Source organism: Myiozetetes cayanensis, unplaced genomic scaffold (genome assembly GCF_022539395.1).
Source record: "Myiozetetes cayanensis isolate MyiCay16 unplaced genomic scaffold, myiCay2020 scf3, whole genome shotgun sequence".
NCBI classification, from domain to species: Eukaryota; Metazoa; Chordata; class Aves; order Passeriformes; family Tyrannidae; genus Myiozetetes; species Myiozetetes cayanensis.
In genome coordinates this window covers 47,608,428-47,633,226 of record NW_026087521.1, presented here as the reverse complement: position 1 = coordinate 47,633,226, position 24,799 = coordinate 47,608,428, and the positions used below count along the sequence as shown (strand labels likewise).

Sequence of the window (24,799 nt, the reverse complement as noted above, 5' to 3'; positions counted from 1 at the left end):
CTATCTTTGTTTTTGAGTTATTCAGATTTAATTTTTTCTTCTCATGTTCCTTCACCCCTTCCTCGCACACCAGACTGTGTATGGCTTCCCAGCCTAGACAGGTTATGAGTGCCCAACCTCAAAAAAATAAATAAAAGCTTCATTTCTTTCCCCCTCTTTGCAAGTCACTGCTAAAGTTTTCAGTGTTACATTATCTTTTTTATTAGAACCTAAATGCCTGTGAATGTTCAGAAAACAAATCTGAGAATACAAAGTACAATATAAGTGGCAGAAACCAAGAAACAAAAACCAAGACATAGATCTGCCCAATGGAAAAGCTTCAGAGGGAAATTAGTTTCATTCTGTTGCTTTTGTTTTGCCACCTGAATGGTCACTGACCTCAAATACAATAATGAAAGCCAACCGTGCTGCTAAGACGTGCCAGAACTGCAGCGTGTAACCATAGGGCACTGGGGAATGAGGAGGATCTCGGTAGTCTCTGTACCTGAAAGAGAACCACAGTATGGTAGTTAGCAAGCCCCTGCACTGCTGCCTGGGAGGAAGGCAAAATCAAAACACAGCATCTCTTCACCACTGCATTTTCTGCACCAAAAATGACCTCAGCTCAGATTGTGCAAGTTACTACAATACTGCTTGCTTCTAAGGCTGGGCCTGTGCTAGGGTTTTATTTTAGATCAGGTGTATGGTTTTGAAGCAAGTTACCCTGATCACCTCCCCTTGCCCTACTTTGCTTTACCCAAATGGGTTTACTTTCAGCTGAAACCTAACGGTAAGAGGCACTCCAGGAGTGGTTTAGCTGCTCATGGAAATTCGGTACAAAGGAGCAAACCAGTGCCTGTAAGAAGCAAAACTGCTGAGGCAAATGCAGAGGATGTTGGGTGCTCAGCACTAGTAGTTTTGACCCTACAGCATCTCCCTTGGTAGTACAATATGTGCCTTGCAGGCATATCCTCCCAGATGTCCCAGGACATGGAGAAGGGTGGGATGCTCTGCTGTTTTGATGGACACTTTATTCCCACTACAAGGCCATTTTAAAATCACGAATGTCCCCAGTTTTGTCAGCCTGATAGCGCTCCCAAAATCCATATGAAACTGCCTCATCAGCTCCACCTGGCCCTTGGTCAATTAGTTGGCCATCCCTGGTGTAAAACATGACTCATCCTGATTTCAGTGGAGCCAGGACTGTACCTCTTGGTATATCAACAGGGCAAGGACTGTGTGAGAAAAGGACCTAGTGTCTTGTCTCACAGAATGTTTCTTGGAAGACTTTAGGTCTCCTTAACGTAACTGTAGATATCTATAGGGAAAGTTGGATCCAGGAAGACTCCAAAATTATATTTACAAATCATGAATCTGTTCAAGTCGCACATTCTGGAGTCCATTTTTGCTAGCAGTTTGTTAATTCTAAAATACTATTGCAGAGGGTTAATTTAAAAGTAGTGCAAAAGTTTTTTCTTCCTTAATCTGTTTGCTAGATGGGACAGAAAACCCATCGTAAAAAATATTGAAAATACCATAGTAAGTAATACACTTAAGGTTGATCGCTAAGTTATTTTTAAGAGACTAAAGAAAATGCAGATGAATAAAAGAAATAAAGTTACTTAATCTCTGTGATAATCGGTTATTTCTCTATAAAGTTTCATCATTGGCTTCAAGGAGCAGCAACCTCATGCTTGAAGTTGGGGAAGAAATGAATTAAAGAGGGGCAAGAGAATGATCAGAATTACAAAACGTTATCAGACAGTGCTGTTGCAAACGATGTGGAATGGAATATTCTCAGAGTGGTTCTGCTCCACAGAAAATATTATCTATGGATTCAACATTTGAATGCACTTTCTGCCAAATAAGTTACAACAGTCTTAAATATCAGTTAGTTAAATGAAAGCATTAATGTCCCAACATTCTCCCCATTCATTATGATATACCACTCAAAATTCTTCTTATTCATAAAAATGTCACAATATCGCAAATATCAGTGATTTTTGCTGTATCACAGACTTTTCTTGAATCACAGGGTATCTTTCAATCATTAGGCACTCATGAAAGGATATTTTAACTCTTTACAGTGAAAAATTCTGGGACTAAGCATATCTGCAACTACCAGGAGTCATGCTTATAATCCAATATCGCAGTTAAAAATTGGTAGCTGTATTTGTTGTTTGGTGGGTTTTGTTGAGACTCCATTTATAACCATCCTTGAGTTTTTTGCATTAAAATCACTTAGGTGCAAATCTGCCATTACAGACTTCTCTCAGACTTCTATTTCTCCAGTCTATTGGCAGAGGACAGACATGCAGATAATTAACTGCTCATTTTATTTTGATTCAAACCACAAGTATATGATTATTACTAATAATTACACCTGTAAGCAATGACACAAATGGATTAATCATTCAGCACTTAGGAAATGCAGGATCTGAGGTTTCATAAATGTAGCTTAGGACAGACCCTATTTATGTCTGGCAGACCTGTGAAATAACTGTTTGGTCACTCCTGTGCAACCTTGACTTCCCTTTGCATGTCCTATGATATAATCTCATCACGATTTCATCTCACTGGTACCTAAGTAATCAGGCATCTATTATTGGCCCTTTGATACCACATTTTTACATGATTATTGTGTCTGATTCAAGCTATAGCTAGAAATCCTGCATTAGGAACACCCTCCAGATACCGGCTTTTCAGCTTCTCCTTTTTCTGAGGTAGGAATGAATCATACAGTTAACAGCCAAGCAGTACCAAGAAGAGCATATCCCTGAGCAGGACAGTTAATCCTTTCCATTACTATTCTTAAGTTCTGAAAATTAGTTCCAGCACTGGCTTTATCATGATGCTTCTCCCTTGCAATGTCTTAAAGCAGGGAAGTATGTTGATCAGATACTTACCTGCAATATTTTAATGGTGAACCAGAGAATTCACTTCCATTTGATGTCGGCTCTGAACGGTTTTCAAAGTCAGACACCAAAAATACCGATAAACTGGCATTAACATAGCCAACCATACACCTAGAGGGGACAAAATGCTGTCGTCAGGACACAGCAAGGTTTTTCCATTAACTGTTGTACCCAGGAGGATGTCCTCTAAGTTTCATAAAATCCAAAGCTCAATTGTGATGCTCAATAATATTTGAAAGAGATGTTGAGGCAATATAAAAGAAGTGCTCAAGTAGGTCAGCTGGACAATAAAAGGGAAGAAATAGTACATTTCTTTGGGAGAAGAAATGATGAAGACTGGTTACTTTTGAAAAGGCACCTCAATGGTAACACAATAGGGGTAGAGAAAATAACAAGTAGAATTAGGAAGATAATCAAAATATTCTCACTGTTACACTCATGGTACTAGCACAATGAGACATTAAGTCAGATGGAAAGGTAATACACTTAAACCAGCTTTTTAGAAAACGTGAGGGTCGCTGAGCACTGTGAGGGCCAGGCAGAGTTTAGAGAACACTGAGTAGAAGAAGGTACGTTCCCTGATGAAGGCCTGTGGGCATCACTAGAAGGATCAAGTTTGGTGTTAGTAAAGCTGAGGAGAGATGTGGCAAGTGTATTGTGCTATTCACGCTGCACTGCCCAAGCACAGGTAAGTGTAGGCACACCACTCATCCAGGTGCAGAATATAATACATGGTAAGGGTTGGGTTTTTTTGTTTATATGTTTTGTGGGCGTTGTTTGTTTTTGAACTATGGACTCTACAGTCTTTGAGAAATTATATTCAAACACCATCTGTCTTTGTTTCAAAATCTCCATACTGACTGGATTTGGAACTTAATTTAATTACAGTACTTTTCTAGTATCACTGCGTGTCATATGGATCTAACGCCTACAGATGTTTTTTGAAAGAAAAAAGTACCTCTTACATTTAAGTAATTCAATAACAGATGGTCTTCTCTTCTTTGTTTGAGAAAATTCTTTATTCCTGTGGATTTTTGAATAGCTTTCTGCTCTTGTAACAGTGCTTGCAAATAACAATATTCAGAATGCTGACCCAGGCTGGCTCTTTCAAATGATTACTACCTGATGGTTTCATGTAATAAATTCACTCAGAAAAGCAGGAGCGTGAAAACACTGTGCAAGAGGTTTGTGAGAAGATGATAAGAGCTTCTTGTGTGAACCAAGCTACTTACCCTATGCAGAACTAGTTTCAAAGCCCCTGAGTCATATTTGAGTCTTAAAAAAAAGAAACATTTACATTTTTTCAAGCACGGTGGTCCTGAGCAAATCAGTAGTAAGGAAAGCTGCTTAGGGTGCCATAATATCCTACAAATCTTTATAATGGCACAACCAGAGGCACAAGACCATTTTACCCTGAAGGGATTTTAACTCTTCATGAAAGTAAATGGAACATTTTCCCTGGCAGCACCTAAAATGCCAAACTCCTTGCAGGACAACAAGTTAGCAGAGCTTCTAATCAAGAGCTGCCACACCAGATGCCCTTCTTCTGTCAGTATGATTAAATGTATTGACAACCAAAAGACGTCAAAAAAGCAGCAACAGAACTCACTTTATGTAGCAGGGAATAAAAAAAATCAATCTGCCATATGCCCAGTAGCAGAATGTAAGCCCCCTGTTACCGTCTACTGTTTAACCTGGGTTTCTTTGAACAGTAGGGTACTTGCCAATGTCACTGCTAAATCATTTGCAAACTGTATCTATTTGTGTTTGGTTGGAGTCAGTGACCTTCCCTGAGTCCAACAGCGGAGATTTCACAAGTTGCCAGGCAGCAATTTGCTGGTAGTGTGCACATGTTAATATAATCTCAGTGTTTAGCAACACTGAAAGAAAATCCAGTTAGGCAGCAGAGATTCAGTTCACAAATATCTTCTGAAAGATTTAATCTAAGGACTATAGTTTTAGAAGAAAAACAAATTACTTTTCTCGGTAAGTATATCTTGATGTTTTGGTTGGGAATTGCATCCTCTTGCTAGACTCTACTATCTCGAGTAATACATGCTGAACACTACATCAGGAAAAAACCCCCAGCGTATAAGTTTAAAATGCTCAACAAATCCTTAACTGATAAGTATCAGCATTGCTTCAGAATGAAAAGAAGATTATATCCATGTACACCAGCTGGGAAGTACAGCTTTGGCAGCATACTGTCACACACACTAAATCTCTGAAATAGCTCTGCCACGTTTGCCTTGAATTATCATCATAAATCATAGTCATGAAGCAACCCATTCTGTGAATATGCAAAGCGTTGGTATCTATGGCTGGTATCTGTTACTTGAGCACAAACAATACATTTGCATTAATGGAATCAGAACATACACAGACAGTACTGCTGCATCTATTCAAATAGTAAGTGATTTTCATGAACACCTGTTTTTCCCCCCCAAAAAGCTTACTTTTGTCCAGCTTCTCCTTGGCCAGCACAAGGTCCATATTTGTAAGCATAAACAAGGCGAGGGATGAAATCCGATGTCACTGCTATAACAAATGCATTTGTGATAACAGAAAGAATTCCAATGCCTTCTAGGATCCCATACCAGATTCCTGTTCAACAAGGAGAGTATGTTAGCTCCAGGAAAAACAAAAATCATAATGCCTGAGGTACTGCATGATCTGAACTAGTTGTCCCCACCACACAATGTGTTTTTATGTAGTTTCTATCCAAGAGTCACTGACTAAATGTTTCTTATTGAACAGCAGGACCTCAGTGAATCAGTCTTCTGTTCCCACTGGGTGGAAATTTTGTTTATCCTGAAAAGAATCTCAAGGAAGCTGCAAAAATGTTCAGAGAGGTCTTGGCTTACAAAGACACAACCATGTGGGCAGTTTTCCCTGCTTAGGATGATAGCTATCCAGCCTTTGAGGTGGGTCTGCCAGGGTAGCCATAAATATATGCAGTCCATCATCTACCTGTTGTAGACTCACTGAGAGCAAGTCATCTGTTGAGTTCTACACCCACCCCTGTCTTACCCACCAGGGACCTAGTTAGTGGGCATAGCCCCTGAGTCACAGAGGGGCTTGGTTTTGGCTAGGTAAATATAAAACACGCAGGTCCTTACGGGTAGATGACCATTTTAACTTGACTTTCATGTTTCATCTGATCTGTCTGCTTGTTATATTCAAACTGAGCATAGGAATGTGTTTGCCCAGTGTGCCTACCACAACAAAAAAACCTGCAGAGAACACTGATCATTTCATTAAAACACCTTGACTGCAAAGTCCCCCCCAAAATCATTAAAAGACATTTCCCAATATAGACTATTTATTTCATGAGTAGATTGGCATCAGGTACTTGAAGTTATTTTGAACAATCAAATGATGTGTGTCATTAATAGTGAAGATGACTGAAAATACCTTAATCTGCTCTTACTTGAAGTGGTCAGTGCTTTGTCTTAACACACACATATAACAAACACACATATAAAGTACTCACCTATATCTTTGGCTCTTGAAGCTAAAGGTCTTCTCCACTGGGTAACAAATTTGTAAGCATCAAGCCGAATTTCAATAATATTGTTAAGTAAGGCCAGAAGTGGTGCCAGTGGAAAAGCTGCCACAAAAATGGTTGTGAACCCAAACTGAAGAACTAGAGGGAAAAAGGAAATACCATAGTATAATTATTAATTATCTATGTATAGTATATCTAGGATATCTAGTAAATATATATGTATCTCTAGTATATCTATGTATATCTAGTATATCTAGTATTATTATTAATTATCTATGATACCAAATAGTGTATGCAAAAAACCATTATGTATAAGTATATAAACATTTCTTCTTATATCATACTATACAATAGTCTAGTGACAGTTGTACAGCAAGCCCTTGCCAAAAGTTCAGAGGAAGGATGAAAAGAACAAATGCACATCTGACACTGGAATGGACAACAACATCTAAATTTTGTAATCTGGAATGAAGTTCAGAGGTGGACACACTATGCTTTCAGAAAGGAATATATTTACTCCAGCATCAACTGGGATCTCTCAATACTTGCAAAGATTAGGGGTGAATACATTCCTTTTACTAGTTCGGATGGGAAGCAGTTTGAAATTTTGTGTAAGTTTCTAGAGACAGGTTTTCAGACTGCCAGATTTCCCATTAATTTGAAAAGAACCATGTGAGGGAGAAAATAAAAAAACCCCAATCATGACATATGCAGTTCAGTCACATAGGGCAAAAGTTCTTGGTTTTTAATATTTTTGAAGCAGTTATTCTTCTCCTCCAGAGAGAGCAATGCCTTTTGGCAGCAAGCTACTTTGTAAATGTGAGGTGGTAAATGAAGGAAGATTTCAAATAAAAACAAGCATGCAGGTCTGTACCAGGCACTTTAAAATAAAAGTACAAGGGAACTTCCCTAGTGAATAACAGCAAAGTTCTTCAGAAATGTAAGCAAATGAAGAATTGATCTCTGGTTTGGGAAAACAAAGACAGACTGGGAAGGGTTTCATAGATACATTAGCAAGCCAGCAGTAGTGCTTAGCTGCATTGGTTTGGTTCTTACAAACTTTCTCCCTTTCCTCACCCGACCTGTGAGAATAAAAACCATTTTGAAGCCTCTTAAGCTTCATACAGAGATAATTAAAAGAATACACCAGCTAACATCATCAAAAAATCAAAACCACTAAAATCTAGCGAAAGACAACAAAGGTTAGAGCCATACTCATTTCTAGGTATTCATCAAAGAGTCCATAAGCATTCATAGGTTGCAGATTATAGTCCTTCTCCCACTGTGGGAAGCTTGTTTTTCTCTGTGTGCCATACTCTTGTCGTAGTTTTCTCCTGGTCCACCAGTTTTGAATTAGCCTACATTTCAAAATAAAGAAACAAGGTAAAAAGTATTAGTGGCTATTTATCATGAAATTGGAAGAGGTTAAGAGGGCACAACATATATTGCAAAATTCGTTTCCCAATGCATAGGAAAATAGAGCATAAGTAATACATGTGGCTGATGACACAGCCTAATAGGTATGAAAAAATACAGATGATGGGCTGTAATCCAGACTTAGATGTTTTTAAAATGGTGAAGGGATTTTGACATATTTTTGCTACTTGTTTACTTCTTTTTCTCTGCACAGAATAGCAAATCATTTCAGGGTCTGTTCATATGGCAGAAGGCAATGCTGCGTGGAGATAGTCGAGCTCAGTAAATAAGAGTGCTAATGCTGCTCGATCCCTTCGTGTGTGTGACACAACATCTCTGCATGGCTCTACAGTGTGCAGGGTAACAGTCTCTGGTCAATCCTGTAAGGGAAAAGGCAACCCTGAATAATGTCTGCAGCCAAACACTCAGAGGAACAAAAGGCAGAAAGAAGTGTGTAGGCTACTGACAACATGTGGGGGCCGAGAGGTGGATGGCTGACATGAGATCTACCTCCATCTCAAGAAATGGGGGAGCTGTACCAGTCATCAGGGGGAAGATATTGTTCCCAAAGAAATGCATATGTAAGGCCACTGTCAGAGGCACTGAGCCAGATGGAGAAATCAAGGCTCATGTCAGAAATAAACCCCTTTGCCTCTCAAGGTCAGGGAGCTGCACTGGTTTGGCCAGCAAGGGACCCTAGTATAGCGAGCAAAAAAATCCCAGACCAGAGGGTTTGACAGAGATTTCTCTGATGTTGTGGTTGACCACTTCATCTCAGTCAGATAGAAGGTGATGGCTCACCCAAACAACTCAGTCATTTTCCTGACAATGATTCACTTCTTACCTTCACAGTGGCCTGGTCTGATCTGTGAATGATAGGCAAATAGTCATTGTATTTGGATAAGGATTTGGACAATTGCTTGTTTTCTTAAAGCTTGAAGGTTATTTTTCCATTCAGGCCATTTAATAGAAAGGTTATAGCTTTTCCTGTCTTCCTTAAAGAAGTGTAGATGCAACTGAATGCAGTTCCACTGAGTTCAGCCACAGACTATAGGGTTGCCTCTAAGTCCTCTGGCCATCCACATGATGTTGGTTCTGATCATGCTTTTACCAGAAAGGATCATGTTTTTTTCACACAAAAAGAAAATGCATCTGCCTGCAGCATTTCAGGGCTAGAAGATGGACTGAAGGGTCTGGAGAGTAAACACATCTCTCATCAGAGTAAGTTGAAGCATTTCACAATGTTGTGACTGTATGTTTTATGTTGTGATTCTTGTTGTGACTTTAAAGAGATTCATTTCACCTGAAGCAGTTTAGACCTATTAAATTGCTTACTCTTAAACAATCTCCTCCTATCTCCATCAGTCACCTTCTTTAATTCCCTTCTGTGCTCTTTATTACGTTTCAAAATCCGTATTAATAGAAAGTAGAAAGTTCAAATAAAAACTGACTAAAGAGACAGGGAGTGGAAGGAGAAGGATCAATACTGTTGCTATTGTTCCCTTCTACCCACCCCAACCAATTTCTGCAGCCCTAACAGCTGCAAAATCCTGTCAAGGAGCACAAGGCCTGGGAATGATGGAGAAATAGCAAGCGTTGAGTACCTTGATTGTCAATTGCTCTGTGCATTTAAATAATTTACTCCATTCTCATTACAGCCAGATGTGGCTGAGGCTTTTCATTACAGTACTGAGGCTGTCTGAAGTCACTTCAGCAAAATGTTTCTGCAGTTCAGGGACCAAGCTCAGCCCTAGATCTGCTGCGGATCCTTCAACAGAGCAAATCCCTCTGAACTTTGGAAGGGCAAACTTTCTGACAATGTCATCTCTCTCTTACATTTTTGCATGTTAATTTCCCCGATGACCTGCCCCGCTGTCTCTAACATCAACTATACTAATCATATTAAACCTATATTAATAATATTAAACATGCTCATTAAATACTGACCCATAAGAAATGAACCAATAGGAAATTAATGATTGCCAACCTTTTGAGCTGGGGTACAGCTTCACAATACCCTGAAGATCACCAGGGAACTTGTGTACCTACCAATCAGTACATTTTTCTATCTCTGGGAGTGTATATGCCAACAGTGCACTTTTTCCAGCTCATACCTGCTCTTTCAGGCATCTTTTATCACCCAGGAAGGAGAAATCAATTTAGAATTTACTGGCATAGCTAAGAAGTTATACATATAATACTTCCTATGAAAGCAATACAGTGGTCCTACAGTTATTTTTAAGGAGTTTTAAAGCACAGAATACAATTTAGTGAAATCAAGTACTTCCCATATATTATTTATTTGTTAATACTTATACTGCACTTTCACTTTTGCAAACTATGTCCATTGTGGAAAAAAGCCCCAAACACCATCTCCATAGGTCTGGAATTCTGCACCCCTGGGGGAATTTTCTGTTATAATGACTACTGTAATTTGCTTTTATTAAATACCCCATGAGGAAAGCATAAACTTAGTATTCTGTGACCTACAGAAGCATAGATATTATATTTACTTACGGATAGCCAAGTTCCATGAAATTATTCCATGTCTGCTTTAACACCATTATAATACCCATTTGCATACAGAGATCAATAAGGCATCCACTAGGGTGGCACTACAGGGACAAAAAAAAAAAAAAAGAAAAATGTTAAACAGAAATTATACCAAGTTTTAAAGCATTTCTTAAAGACTAGAAATGGATATTAGATTATTTACTAAAATGAATTTAAATTTTGTTCTCTTTTTTTTTAAAAATATAAATTTATGGGAACAAATGACACTGTATCATACTGTCAACCTTTTAAGACTACCATCTAATTCTCTGCAGAGGTCAGAGCCAGCTGAAACCAAAGCAGTTTTCACATTAATGCTTCTAATGCGCTGTGCAACTGTGAGTAGGTCAGAAGCAAAGGCCAATTTTCTCCATTGATTTCAATAGGTTTTGGGGTGGATGACTGTACATCAAGTCAAAGAATGAAGAGAAAATTCCTCCTGTCTGCACAGGAGAAAAGTTTATGCCTAAAGGATAGGCCTAACACTGTTGAGTACAATTTAATGTCTCTTGTTGAGCGGACCATGCAGAGCTATTCTTCTCTTGAAGAACTAAAAATCTCTTAAGTGTTAAACGACAGTTTTTAGTGTTTCTTGCTGAGTGCTTTCTTGCTTTAACAGTGGCTCCAGACCTTAAAGTTGTTGTGCTGATTTTGGAAGAAATGTTCAGCTAGTAGAAATTTAGGTAATTTTTCATCTAGTGCTGGAAAAAACCAGAAAAGGACCAAAAACTTTCTGCCCTTAAACAGTTCTTTGCACAATCGACTTTCCAGGTCCAAAGAGTGGAGTTCAAGCTGTATTTTTAAATCCTGGGTATTATAGATAAGTTAAACAGATCACTTTCATGGAACTGGAATTACTTTTCTTTAACTCTTTGGGAGAAAAATTAGTTCTGACTTGTAATAAAATGAGAAATGAATTTCTTATACATTTGGCATTATCCAGTGCTCAGAACCCGGGTCCCCTGATGAGGTTTCTGTTGACCTCATTCAGAACTGCTTTAGATAAACAGGGTGGCAGATTATTATAATCTTCTTTAATTAACTTCTCTATCACTATTATTAAATCATCATCCTTCTGTTTTTAGGAACCAATCACATGAGCCAATGTAACCCGAGAGAGGTAGGTGCAGTGTTAACGAAGCAGCAAGAACTACAGCATCAACTATAGTATCAACAACACATAAACTGTGGTCCGATTATGTTCACAGACTCTACTAGACTATATCGTGTCACCACATGTCTTGGACTTGGCTTTATTCAAAGTTCGAAGAGAGGACTATTGGAGGGATATCTGGACATGATATTCTAAAGCATGTTTCTAGTAAGACCTAGTCCAGATATAGCTGATAGAGTCAAGACTTTTTTTTTTAATTAAATATTTCTTTTATTATTAGACTTTTTTCTCTTTGCGAAAAGCAAAGTGGGGAGTACTAATAGTAGCTTCCACCAGCAACTGACCCAACCTGTAACACCTCACGGTTAAAATTCTCTCACTTTTCCTCCCATCTCTGCTCCTGCGGAGAGATGACGTTCTTTCCCTGTTCTCTGATCCCTCTGTGTGTTGATTAAGCCCAGTAACTCATCAGAAAAACAATTCATCCAGAAAAGGGAAGTTTACTGCTTATACAAGGAACTGAACAGGATCCTCACAGGGTTGAACAAGCCAGAGCCAATGCAGAGGAAGAGGATGGAGCAAATTTCTGGGGGAGGACTCAAAGGAAGAGCAGAACTGGCTTCTTTTGGCAGCAGCAAGCTTTAGATCAGCTCATCTCTATTCAGATTTTGGAGGGATGTTAAATGAATTTTTGTCTGTCTATTTATCCAGTATTATTTACTTGAATTAATAGAATTCACTAATTTACAACTTCTTTTTTTTTCTTTCTCTTTTTTTCCCCTAATATTTGAATGGCCTCTATTAACCAAAATGTTTATATATCCAGAAGCGTTTGAAAATTCATGTTGGCAGGCATTTTCCACCTGTAATTTGTTATTTCTTTGCAAAGTTGTTTCAATTATTCAGCTGTAAAGCAGAAAAGAAACCAGGGGATTTGAGTCTGCAAATAGCAGCACTGGAAACTAAATGACTGATTCAGGAACTGCTGCTGTTCACCTTCAGTAACTGTCAAATGGTTTTTGAATTCTGAATGTGTTTGTCAAAGCAAAAAAAAAAAAAAAGGGATTCGTCCTTGAGTGACTTGCAAAGCCAAACTCCATATTCGTTTGGTTTTACAAACATGGAACATTATGCCTGTAGCTCGTTTGGGAAGTTTTTTCAGTTGTTTTGGTCAAATTTCATGTACATTTTATGTGTCTGGATTTTTAACTTGTTATTTTATTGTTTTAGCTCCCTGATCAGCAAGACTAGATAAAGTGAGAAGAAAAGATTTTTTAGAAGTAAAAAGTTGTCAGATTAATGTCTGACTTCAATTCATTTCAAGGGTGAAATATTTCAGTGTAAATATGTAATTTTTAAACCATGTGATGCCACTATTCACTTGTGAAGCAGCCACTAAAACTGCTAGCACTGAAAAGGGAATATATACATCAATATGTAGATCTTTTTGTAGCAGATGGTAATGTCAATAGTGTGGAGTTAGAGAGCAACTGAAAACCCAATAACACACTTAAAAATGCCTAGACAGAGTAATGTGTCTGCCTCTGCTTGCATTCACGGCATTCGTGGGCAGCAGATAAATCAGTGTGCAGTTATGGAACACTCACCTCTTCCAGTCTCCACCGGTTTATCAGCCTTAAGTAGGCACCAGGGTGTCCTGTAAATCTTTAACACAGGAATATATATCAACTCTGTTGTGTAAGCAGTCTGTTCACAGTAGTACAAGAAAGCTCACACTGTTATTTTAATCTGATGTTATCTTAGCATGCCTGATATAACTTTAAAACATGTTGTGCTGCAAAATGTATTGGAGAGTCCTGGAATAATCTCCATGAAAGACTGAGTATATTTTTACTTCCAATCTTATTTCAATACCAAATACTCTGATGCTGGATATTCAACATATGCAGAGTAGAGGGGAAATCTAACTGAAACTGTTTATGTCAGTTCAGAAAACAGCTTTCAATGCCAGTCCACTTCCTTACACTATAATATGAGCTATGATATCTATCTTTCTGTGAAATCAGTGAAAATTTTAGTTTTCATTAAAACCCTCATGATTTTATTACTATCCTCCCATGTTTTCTCCCAAAATGATTCCCGTATGCAAATAATCCATACTAATGTATTCTTCTAGTCAAACCTTCTCTACTCAAAGAATCTTTCTTTTTAGGAGGCTGGCAGAAAGAAGTATACAAATTTTATATATATATAATATATATATAAAAAACATATTTTTATATGTAAAATGTTCAGTGGGGAAAAAACCCAACTAATAGCTCATAATTCACTCTTAACAGTCCAAATCATGTAATAGAAGCAGCAAAGTATTCAGGCTGTAGGACTAGATGACTGTTGTAAGTCCTTTCCAAATGAACTATCTACCCTATCTTAGCTTAGCCTAGCCTAGCCTAGCTTATCCTTTTACTTGCCTGTACAAATTACACACATAAAGGCAGAGTGAAATGACCTACATGTATAATACTGTGGGATGCATCTGTTTCTAATTGTAAAATTATAAAGTTATCATTGAGACCATGTGGTGACAGAAAATGAAAACTGTGTCTGTTTCTGGGCTTTTGAAAGGAAAATAAAACTGCAATCTGTTCTGCCTTGCTAATATAGAGTTTGCATTTTGAGATGTGTGATAATATGGTCCATTTTGTTTCATTACAGACAATTTTATTTCTTTTCTCTACTTCATTTTGCATATGTGAGGGAGCAGACATCAATCCTACCTTCCAAGGAAGAATGCTATATAAAATGTAGAGCTGTTCAGATTGACAAACTGAAAAAGAAACATTTTCAGAGTGAAGCTGTTCTCCCACTCGGATTCAGTACGAGGCTGCTCTGTGAAGAAAATTATCAGAGTTTCAGAAGTCTAATCAGATTAACAATTTCCCTTGGCACAGAGGATGCACACACGTATGAGAGCTGGCAATCTATTTGTAAATTAGCCTGCTGATTTCAAACTATAAGATGATAGAAGAAATTGTATCCAAGAGCAGCCCTCGGCAAGTGAACTTGTAGAGACTTAGAAATCTCTTCTGATATCTGGATATGTATATTCCCAGGAGATCATAAGAAAGTGGTCAAGGTAACGTGTGTATTAAACATCCCTCCTCTGTTTCAGTGGTCTTTACAGCCTTGGGCTCCTCTCTTGTTTACTTTTCTGTATCCTACCGTAATGACATTGCCAGAAAGCACTTTACTACAAGCTACTTAAGGGCCTTTTTGTTAGAGAGGTCACATTGAACTGGAAAAAATCCTCTTTGTAATTCTGTTTCATGGATTTGCCCACAGATATCAGTGGAGTGCCACTGCATAACTCCCTTTCCTTGTCCCAGGGAACTCACCATAGAAAACTGAAAAAAAAATATTTTGCTGTGGATGGGCTAAGGAAAACAGGAAAGGGGAAGACATATTCTTCCCTTCAGGTAGGCCCTTAATCTCCATTCAAAGAGATATCAAGACAGAAGTTAACAAAACAACCTTTATACCAAGACACCAGTACCGTGTCCTGGAACGACTTTTCAGTTAGCAGGAGCTTGTTATTAGCCAAGCATTGCTGTGAACAGGAGAAATCAGAGGAGAGGTGAATGGTGATTCTGAGTATCATAATCATAGTACTCATATACTACTTCCAAAGGAGCATCCCATAAAGTACTGGAAGTACAGAAACAATGATATATTCTCTTTACTTGAAGCTGCTCTCCAAATAGATGCCAGTCTGTGGGCAGGACAAGTTTGACTATATGCCATCAGAGACAATGGTGATGCTCTGGAGGAGCATGGACATGAGTTCTGAAAAAGGTCATGAAAAAGGCTGAGGAAGGACATCCTGAATGCAGTTTTCTTGCCAATCCCACTCTGAGTTTATTACATTGATAAAGATCATTCAAACCAAATCAGTTCCCAAGGCCATCAGAGTAAAAATCACAAAACAGTCTGAACGTGATCAGAACATCTTGACCCACTGAATTTTCATGCAAGTGCTTTCTGCACATGTTACAAGAAGCAGACATACCTTGATGATAACCTGAGAGAAAGTAATCAAGCTTCAAGGTCTCCAGACCATATCTTACTGTCCCCAGGGTATCACAGAGAGCAAGAGGGCATAGCTTGTGCAAATCACATACTTGAAAGTCAGATTTCTCAACCGTAACACGGATACAGGAGAGCAAAAATATTTTAAAATTACAGCATACAAACGAGGATGCTCAGTTTAAAAAGAAACGAAAGAGTAAAATGCTATTTTGCATAGATGTGCTTTGAACACATCAGCAGTGACTTCCCAGATTTAGAAAAACCCTGACTAAAATAGCTAAATAGTAGCTAAATCAGCTTTTTCCTCTGAGCAGACACCCAAATCTGTCCATCTGGTCCAAAATACTTTACTGAACATCATCAATGTACAGAGGTTTCCAGGAGCTCAAAATAATCCACTCAAACCTCTTCTACACATGCCATAATATGGTTTGCTTAATAGGCCTTCAGCAAGAGCCTCATTTCAGGCTTCTTGACACTGAAGAGGCCTTGCCAATAGCTGCAAACTACTGCAATTTTCCAAAATTATCAGGAACCCCACAGATTCTGCCTGAAACATGGAGGTATGAATGATAGCCTATTGCTACCCCAGTGACAGTACGTGCTCTCCCTAGAAACCGTGTTTCCTTACTCTAACATGAAGACCACCTTTATGGGTGAGAGAAAAGATTACTGAAGTTTAGAACATCGTTATAGCTTGTGTGTAGGTAAGGTTGATAACTCACCTGGTTATTTTCCCTCCAAAGTACTACCCCTCTTAAAGGCAAATGTTTGATAGTCAATAAACACCTTAGTTTCTAGCTATAAGTTTCTTTTCCAGAAGGGATTCTCCTTTACCAGGTCTTCACAAAACCTAGGGGTTGTGAGTGCTCAGTCTGTCTAAAAACCTGTACCTTTTCCACCAAGGTAACATTGTGTTTAAGTTCTTAAAAGGTAAGGAGTTGAAAGAAGGACAAAGGTGGATGATTGCTGTCACCACTGATTGAATGGCACTGTAGTTTAGTTTCTATACTCTTTTACTATAAACTGCAAATTATATTAGGATTTTTCATATTTATACAGACATTCTGAATGTTATCCCGGTATATGGACCAATAAATCAGTACAATATCATTCAATTTTGTATTTAACTTACCTAAATTTGTCAAGAAAAGAGCAACCTTTTCATACAGCTGTAATAGAGAAGAAACAACCTCTTAGTTACATGACCACCTCAAAAATATTGAACTGCTTTCTAGGTAGAGTAATTGCTCCTGCATGCTAAATCTGACATCCAGATGATTTCTGCAATGTTCTGACAATTATAATAAAACTATTGTTTTAAAAACAATTATTACATAGTACAATAGCATATAATATATAGTATATGTTATATATATTATATATATTATATAATAATATATTATATATAATATATGCAATAATACATATAATAATATATAGCAATGATATAATTAAACATGAAAAAGTAATGTTTTTGTAGCTTATGCTCAGCTCTTTTCATCCACAATATATGGAGAAAAAATGCTGTCACTGTCCCTTTTTTTACATACACGGTGAAAAAGGGTGAAACATCTTTTCCAAAAACACAAAGCAGAACAATAGCTCAACCAAGATGTTTGTTTTGGTTACTTATGGAACATTTATCTCACCAAAAAAATCACCCTAGAAAAGCATGCTATGGTATGTTGGTATGTTGGGTATTTTGGGTTTTTTATTTTGTTTTGGACTTTTATGGTGCTGAAAGGAAAGACACAGAGGGGCTGAGTTTACTTCAGAGGAAATCTTTAGTAATCCCCACAACACATTTCTTACTCTGAGCTAGTAACATTTTTCTAAATCCTAAGTGGTACTTTGTCCATTTAGTAGATACTGTGCTCTCAAACTCTGTGGGAGCCTTCATAAAGCTTACAAAACTAACTTGGAAGGTTTTCACAATCAGCATTTGCAAAGGAGTTTTGTACCTGTAACCCAACAACCTCAGTATTAGTGCAAATTAATACAAAGATTTTCGTTTGCTTTAAATGAAACTGGAGCCTGTTGCTCAGTTTAGGACATTGCTAAATGTCCTTAACTCTCACTGATGCCTAGAGGGATACAAACATACTCATATTTCAGGCTGAAGCACTTACTTATCCCTAAAGTGCAGATCAGCAATGTTTCTTTTCATTTGCAGTTATCCTTATAAACTCATGACTAAATTGAGTTATGTACAGTTTACAGATCAAACTGCCTGCGTAAGAACTGAAGTCACCCTGAAATCTCTCATCCATGTTAATAACCACTTCTTGCTTAGAATAGCTTTCTGCTGCCTTTGGAGTAAATTGTTGTGTTTCAAGTACTGAAAAAGATAGTTTCTTCTGAGTTTAAAAGCATCTCTTAAGGGCAACTGTAAAAGTGCAAAATGTCTAGGTCATTTATATCCTAATCCCAGCAGGGAGTATTCTATTTTACAAATGTATGTTGCTTTGCAGAAGTGGGTATCAAAACTGTATTTTGTTGCTGTTCCTTCTGGAACAGTAAGACTGTGTTAGAGATTCTGTTAACAATGTTTGGATCTAATTATCTGCTATCCTGTTTATCACTACTAGTCCCAAGGGTCCTTTTTTAGGATCATATTCTGTTCTACCTCCGTATTTTCCATGGGCAATATAACTGGAATTAACAGGTTTTATTAACCTAGGCAAAGCTAATGATTGTCTTCAGGTCAAAGCTGCAGGATTATCTGGGAGACATTATCCTTGAAGGTCATTTTGTTTTGTTGTGATGGATTTGTCAGAGTATGTACCTAATGTTCCTAGCTTCTGGTCTTGAATTTACTTTAGGTCTAGACCTTTCCTCTGATGCTTTGAGAGGCTGTCAACTTGTATCAGAATCACTGGTAGTTTTCAAGGCTTCCTAGCAGGGAATTCTCTACTTCTATGCACATATTGGTCTGTTCTGGTTTTATTACTGTATCTTTGCTTGCTCTTCTGGTACTTTTCATAGAATCATAGAATAATAGAATATGATGAGTTGGCAGGGACTCACAAGGATCATCAAGTCCAGCTCCTGGCCCTGTGCAGGACACACCAAGAATCACATGTGCCTGAAAACATTGTCCAAATGCTTGAGTCAGAGTTCATGAAGGAATCAACTACTTGAATTCCTTCCGGGGCTTTTTTTTTTTCTTCCCAGAAGAAATTCCACCACTACCCCTCAATAAACTACATTAATCCGTCATGGGAAGTGGGAGATTATATTCCTAAATCCTTTCTTTGAAAAGCTCCTGCAGTTTCATATTTTGTGGATCTTTTGTTTTCAAGAGCTATATCTATGGCTGTGGTCTCTATTGAATGGTAATGAGTGTAAGGTTTAAGAAATACATCTTTGCGGTGCTCCACTTATTTGATGTATTTTAGGAAAAAAAAAAAAGTTTCTCAAAAGGCACCTTCAAGCAATCGTACATTATTTTAAAAAAATCTCTAAGCTGTAAAAGTCTTTGAGAACAAAATAATTTTATTTGTGCAGTGGTTCTTTGTTGCTGCTTCACTGCATATACAATGACTTATACTGAGAGCTTGGAAATGGACATTGTACTGGTATAGATATATATAGTTTTCTTTTTATTTCTTCTATGCATATTGTGTTCTTTAAGTGGAGTAGAGAAACCCCCAAAAGCTGTAGACAATAAACAATAAATGAAAAATAACATAAAAGGGCTCTCAGTACAAATTCAGACAGAAAAACATCTTCCTCCTCTTCTTCCTGTCCTTTCTCAGCCTATAGTCCCACCTAAGGGAAAAGAGAGAAAAGTCAACAGTTCTAGACAGGTTCTCTTAGTCACTAATCCAGTCTTGTCTGTGCCAAAGGGTGAAGTAAAGTCCTGCAGCAGACTCTTGGAATTTCCAGCCACAGAAACAAGGGACTGTTAAAATCAATTTTTAGATGATGGAAATTCTTGGGTATTGCACAGGAAAGAAAGTAGTTTCCAAGCCAGCACTTGGAAATAAGCAGGCCTGAAATAACACCTCACACTCTCTAGGAAATCAGTTAACACCTCTCCTGGAGCAAAGTCTAACATGGTTTTTGCAGAAGATGCTAGCTACTGAGTAGCTAGAGATACCCCACCTTGGCTCTGATACCTGGGTGGTTTGTAGGTTGATCTCTCCTTCCCCTTGAAATGCCTTCTTATGATGTCAGTAGACAAAACCCTGAGAGTGAAAGGCCATACACCTCTTGCCAAGAGCAACAAATAGAAGACACATTGCTATCAGAGCAACACATGGGAGTACCAGCATCTCAGTGCAAGGATGAAACTCATTCCCCATCTGATATCTGCTATACTGTCTTACTGGGACATAGAAATTCCATTTTTGTCTTTATCCCAAGTCTGGTTCCAAATCAGTTCACAACAACAACCTGACCTCAGCCAGCCCCAGTTCACTGCACTCAGACTGCACCAGTCTCTGGTGTGCCCTGGCAAAGGCCGTAGATGGCTCTAGAACAATTCACCTCTGCTCAAGCCTTGCAAAATCTTCAGCTCAAGAGAGTCATCGGGCATAGGGACATTGTGTCTGTATATGCATATCCTCACTTGTAAACTACCAGGAAAACTGAAATTGAAATTGTTGAAAATAGCATAAATAAGAATTTAGCTTGGCCACTGTATTTAAAAGATAACATCAAAACACAATCAGAAACAAAAATATTAGAGAAATGGGCTAAAATTTGCAAATGTATAAAAGGAAAAAAAAAAAAGAGGCAGAGGATAAAAGAGGGGTATGAGTGTGCCTCCCTAAAATATTTTTAGAACATTCAAACACACTTTACATAATGTTTTGAGTTTGGAATTGTACTTTAGATAAATAGTGACTGCTATCCATAAACAGTAATTCCATTTCTGTCATAGCAAGATATTCCATTCCTGCTGAAAAAAAGGAACTGAAAGCATTTGGTGGTCTTCAGATGAAGATATCTTCTGCTCTGATGGTTTGGGCATAATTTCAGATATTTTAATTTTACTCACCACATTCAGTAGCATGATGATGCAAAAGTTGATGCACACTGCAGTCCCTGTAGTTGCAACCTGAGAGTTATTCCTGATTAAAGCCCACTTAAAGGCAGCAAAAGTGCTGACAGTCACAACACGGTAAATAACAATGCCAAAAACAGCAGCAATCACCACACAGATCTAAAAGAAGAAAAAATCAGAGAGAAGAACCTGAGAACTTCCAGTAGAACTGGAGTTAGCATCTCTCTGAAACTCTGAAAACTAACATAATAAAATGAAAGACTTTAAAAATCCATCCCATTTGATTCCAGAGAAAGGTTTCAACATGATAATTATTCTTATCGTGAAGTTGTTTTCATTTCTCATAACAAAAAATATCTTTGAAATAATATTAAAATAATTTTTAGTTTTAAACATTTTCTTGAAGATGTTTCTCTTCCTTAGCAATAATGTGGGAAACAGTGTTGCCAGCTCTGGGAGTTAGAAATTTTCCTTATTGTGCACATGATGTGCAAAGGCTAGTCTGAAGCTGATGTCCCAGTGTGATGGTATCATTTGGGATGGATTTGCACTTCAAAAGACTTCACACTTAAAGGAAAAAATGCCTCCATTTGTAAGCACTGCCTCAACAACAACCCTGCCAAGCTACCCTAGCTAGTTGTTTCTTCCTACAGTTCTGGACAGTTTCTATCTAGAGGAGGTAATAAGTCCAATTGCCCTTGTAATTTCTTCTCTGATGAAACATTCAGCAAATCAGTGAAGCAGTTACAATGAGAAAGCCATGAAGCTGAGCTGGCCTGCTAAATTGCTTGATGTTCCTTATGCAACAGCTGAGCACTAAATGACAACTGTTTCCCACTGTGACCAATTTATGTCACAGTTTAGCAAGCCACCTAAAGGACAAACTGTTGGGCATTACATGGGTGACTCCTCTCACAGACGCTTTGACACAGGACCCATTAGCCACCTTATTAGACAAGGGGAAAGAGTTTTCTCAGTAGAACACAGCAAATTATTTGCTAAAGTGGTGCATTGCAAGGTTGTGCATAGACAACTTAAACCGATCAAAATTGAAGTATATCTGAGCTAATGAAATGAGCAAAATTACTTGGAAAACATTGAATGCTAATCAAGCTGTCTTCATATTTTCACATTTATTACAAATTTGACTGACGTAATCTCAGTGCAGAAGAAAAAGAGAAGTGTGCGTGAATGCGATGGATTGTCTCTTGATTCCCTGCAGAGTATTTAGGGGAGGAAGGACCACTTTCCTTTTACTTACCAGGGAACAATTAGCCTGGTTCAAGCTGTATTATTAACTGCACTGTGAGAATCAATGCTGAGAAATTTTGACAACTCCTCTAACTTGAAGTTTTGGTAAGCGTATATCTCCTGTGCTTACAGCTGTAATTTTAAAGGAATATTTTTATCTAAATGCTTGAAAATGCAGAGTTTTTCTAACTTGCTGGAAGCCCATATTATGCCAACAATAAAGGGAATCTTCAGTGAAAATAATTTTTGTCCTGTTTCAAGGGCTTTTATGGGGACAATAATTTGTGGTCTAAGTAATTTTTGTCCTGTTTCAAAGACTGTTATGAGGACAATAATTTGTGGTGCATGCAATTCAGAGCAAGGCTACTCTCCCTGGCACTTTGAGCAAGATCTATAACTAGGCTAAGAAGATTAATGACTGAGTTTGCAAATGGTAGGGAGTAAAATACTGACCCCCTTCAAGAAAAAATCCATAGGGAAAATATGGAAAATATCACAGGTGTAGGATCAATTCTGAATGGAGACTGCATACATTTGTCTTCAAGGGCTGAGTCAGTGTCCATCCATACCATCTGCCATACCAGCACACAGTTCATCTCAATAATACATTTGCCTTTCTTGACCAAGATTGCTAAGGACAATTTTGAAACCATCAGTTTCTTGCAAGTCCTCTGCCCCGTTGGTGGCCTAGCTCACCTACCTGGCTCTCCACAGCTCCTGAGGATGTACACACTCATCATTTCCCAGCCTCCTGGAAAAGCCCTAGTAAATTCCATGACAGTCTGAGTTGATGCTAGCTGTGTTTTCAAGATCAGTACTACCACAACCATTTTCATGTGAATAACTGCCCATAACGGCTTCACTGGAGTTAGAGGATGGGCGCATTTCAGCAGAAATGCATACAGCTCTTTGTTAGGACAACTTTTGCTGCTGCATTTAGTTTTGCACTTTGTAAAAGGGGAGAAATGCCACATTTTAGTCAAGGAACATTTTTTTCTCCATTTCAATTGCACTAGGAATATGAACCCTTTTTCCTTATCTCCTCAATACACTGAAAAATTAGGACATATTAGCATCATTAGGCACTTCAGGCATCTTAGGTTCTCTGTGAAGTTTACAAAGAGCAACTGCCTGTTCTGTGGCATCTTTCTCCATCACTCTGCACTGTCTACACAGGGAAGACAACCAGTGAGTTAATTCAGTCAGCTGAAGATGGTGCCTAAATGTGAGGGAAACACTATTCTGGCATGTGTGTCACTACATATAGTCTTACAGGTACAGCCTGGAAAGAAGGACTTAACTATCTGTGAGACTTAGTTTAGAGTGAACTAGTGTAGGACTTTACAGAAACTTGAGTGATTTGCTATGTAGATTTTCAACCTGCAGTAACTATTCTAGAGCTTATTTCACTTTCAAGAAATCATATCAAATATTTAGATACTCTATCAGCAGAAATAATGCTACTTTGTGTTTTTTCAACTGGTAAATAAACAAAACTTCTCAAACCATAAAAAATATTCCAGATGCAGAAACGATGAGTCTGCTGCATTTATCTGCAAATGCTTGATAAGGCTCTGGCTTCCCGGATATGGGGTTCATTCGTTCTTTCTTGGAGTATTTGGCTTCAAACTGCGGACGTATCTCCTCCTAAAGAACAGACAGACAATGTTTGTATACAGCACAGCTAGGAAAAACCCTGTAGGAAACTTCAGATCTTTTATCAGATCACTGTTATTGGGAACTAAATCTTTGAATTCACATCTGGCACAGATACTATAAGAGATGAGATGGGAAATCAGGTCTCCTTCCTGAGAACTGGAATAAATCATTGTACCCATAAAAGTAAGTATTGAAATTATTTAGTAAAATCCCCAGTTAGTTACTCCTCTGAACAATGCTCTTTCAAGCTATGTGGCTGCAAGACAAATCTTTTTAAGGTTGATACCACAGATTTTTTCCATCTGACATTATCCTACTAATTCTGGAATTTTTCAACAAAGCAAAAAGGAAAAAAAAGAACCTCATTTTCCCAAACTGAATTGCTGTTTTTTAGGTATTTGGTTACCTTCCAAATATCAGTAAAATCTTCTCATCATTTGAAGAAGGACCCATGCCATCCATGCTGCTCAAATGTTTCCTAACTCGGACAATATTATTATTAGGAATAACTTTCAGCAGCAGAAATGCCAAATCTTACTTTGCCATTTAAACCCCTCTTCTGAAATGAAACTTGGGGATTACTAGGGGAGAGACTTGGTTACATCTGTTTACAGCATTTGTCAGAAGACAGGGTTCACCCTTAGTGCAGATAATACCTCATAGTTTTCAGCTGCAATAGGGCTACCCTAACATGCAGAGGTTCACCAACAGCCACCTGTCCTGTGCCACTTCAGCCAATTCCGACATCCAGGACACTGCCAGAGATGAGAGAAAGCACCAGGCTGTGGGGATGGACTCTCACAACTGCTGGCAGACTTTAGATCAATGTTTATAGTGTTCTGCTGTATTCTGCAGAAGTGATGCATGGTACGGCTGACTACAAGGGAGCAGACAAGAATCCAGCTTACAAATTTTAGTCACTTCCAACTCTTCAACTGCATTTAATTGAACTCTGACTGACTAAAGTTGTAAATGCCCAGCCCTTACATGACTGCATTGAAACTAGTGAATGTTAACTGCTCTCACACATGTTCAGAATGTGAATAAAAGCCTACATCCTTTTTATAAAACTGCCCCGAAAAGGGAAAAAAGAAAAGAAGTCTTGTCTCCTTTTCCTTCTCCCAAGTTTTGAAGACATTTTCTCAGCACACCTGATTTCCAAGTTCACACAGCTATTTGTTACAAAGACGTTCATAACATTTTATAAAACCAAGTTAAAAGTCAGCTATGCCTAACTGCAATGCCTGTGTAACTAAGCACGTGCCTGAGGGAACCAACCCTACATAAGCTGTGAGTTATATACAAAGGCTAAGCATGTTTCTGTGGAGACAGAGTAACACCTT

General features: G+C 38.1%; 1 protein-coding gene across 7 annotated transcripts in view; it reads right to left on the bottom strand.

Annotated features, from left to right (window-relative positions):
• The window catches only part of ANO4 (anoctamin 4), a 164,382-nt gene that overhangs the window by 6,000 nt on the left and 133,583 nt on the right, over positions 1–24,799 (bottom strand). For all 7 annotated transcript variants that reach the window (XM_050325516.1, XM_050325514.1, XM_050325518.1 and 4 more), the window contains 11 exons: positions 23,304–23,444; positions 20,541–20,705; positions 16,668–16,704; positions 14,224–14,335; positions 13,093–13,150; positions 10,336–10,433; positions 7,618–7,760; positions 6,388–6,540; positions 5,351–5,498; positions 2,886–3,005; positions 379–484 (listed from right to left, as the gene is read on the bottom strand). In XM_050325516.1, the coding sequence (XP_050181473.1) occupies positions 379–484; positions 2,886–3,005; positions 5,351–5,498; positions 6,388–6,540; positions 7,618–7,760; positions 10,336–10,433; positions 13,093–13,150; positions 14,224–14,335; positions 16,668–16,704; positions 20,541–20,705; positions 23,304–23,444 (1,281 nt within the window). The remainder of the gene's footprint in view (positions 1–378; positions 485–2,885; positions 3,006–5,350; positions 5,499–6,387; positions 6,541–7,617; positions 7,761–10,335; positions 10,434–13,092; positions 13,151–14,223; positions 14,336–16,667; positions 16,705–20,540; positions 20,706–23,303; positions 23,445–24,799) is intronic.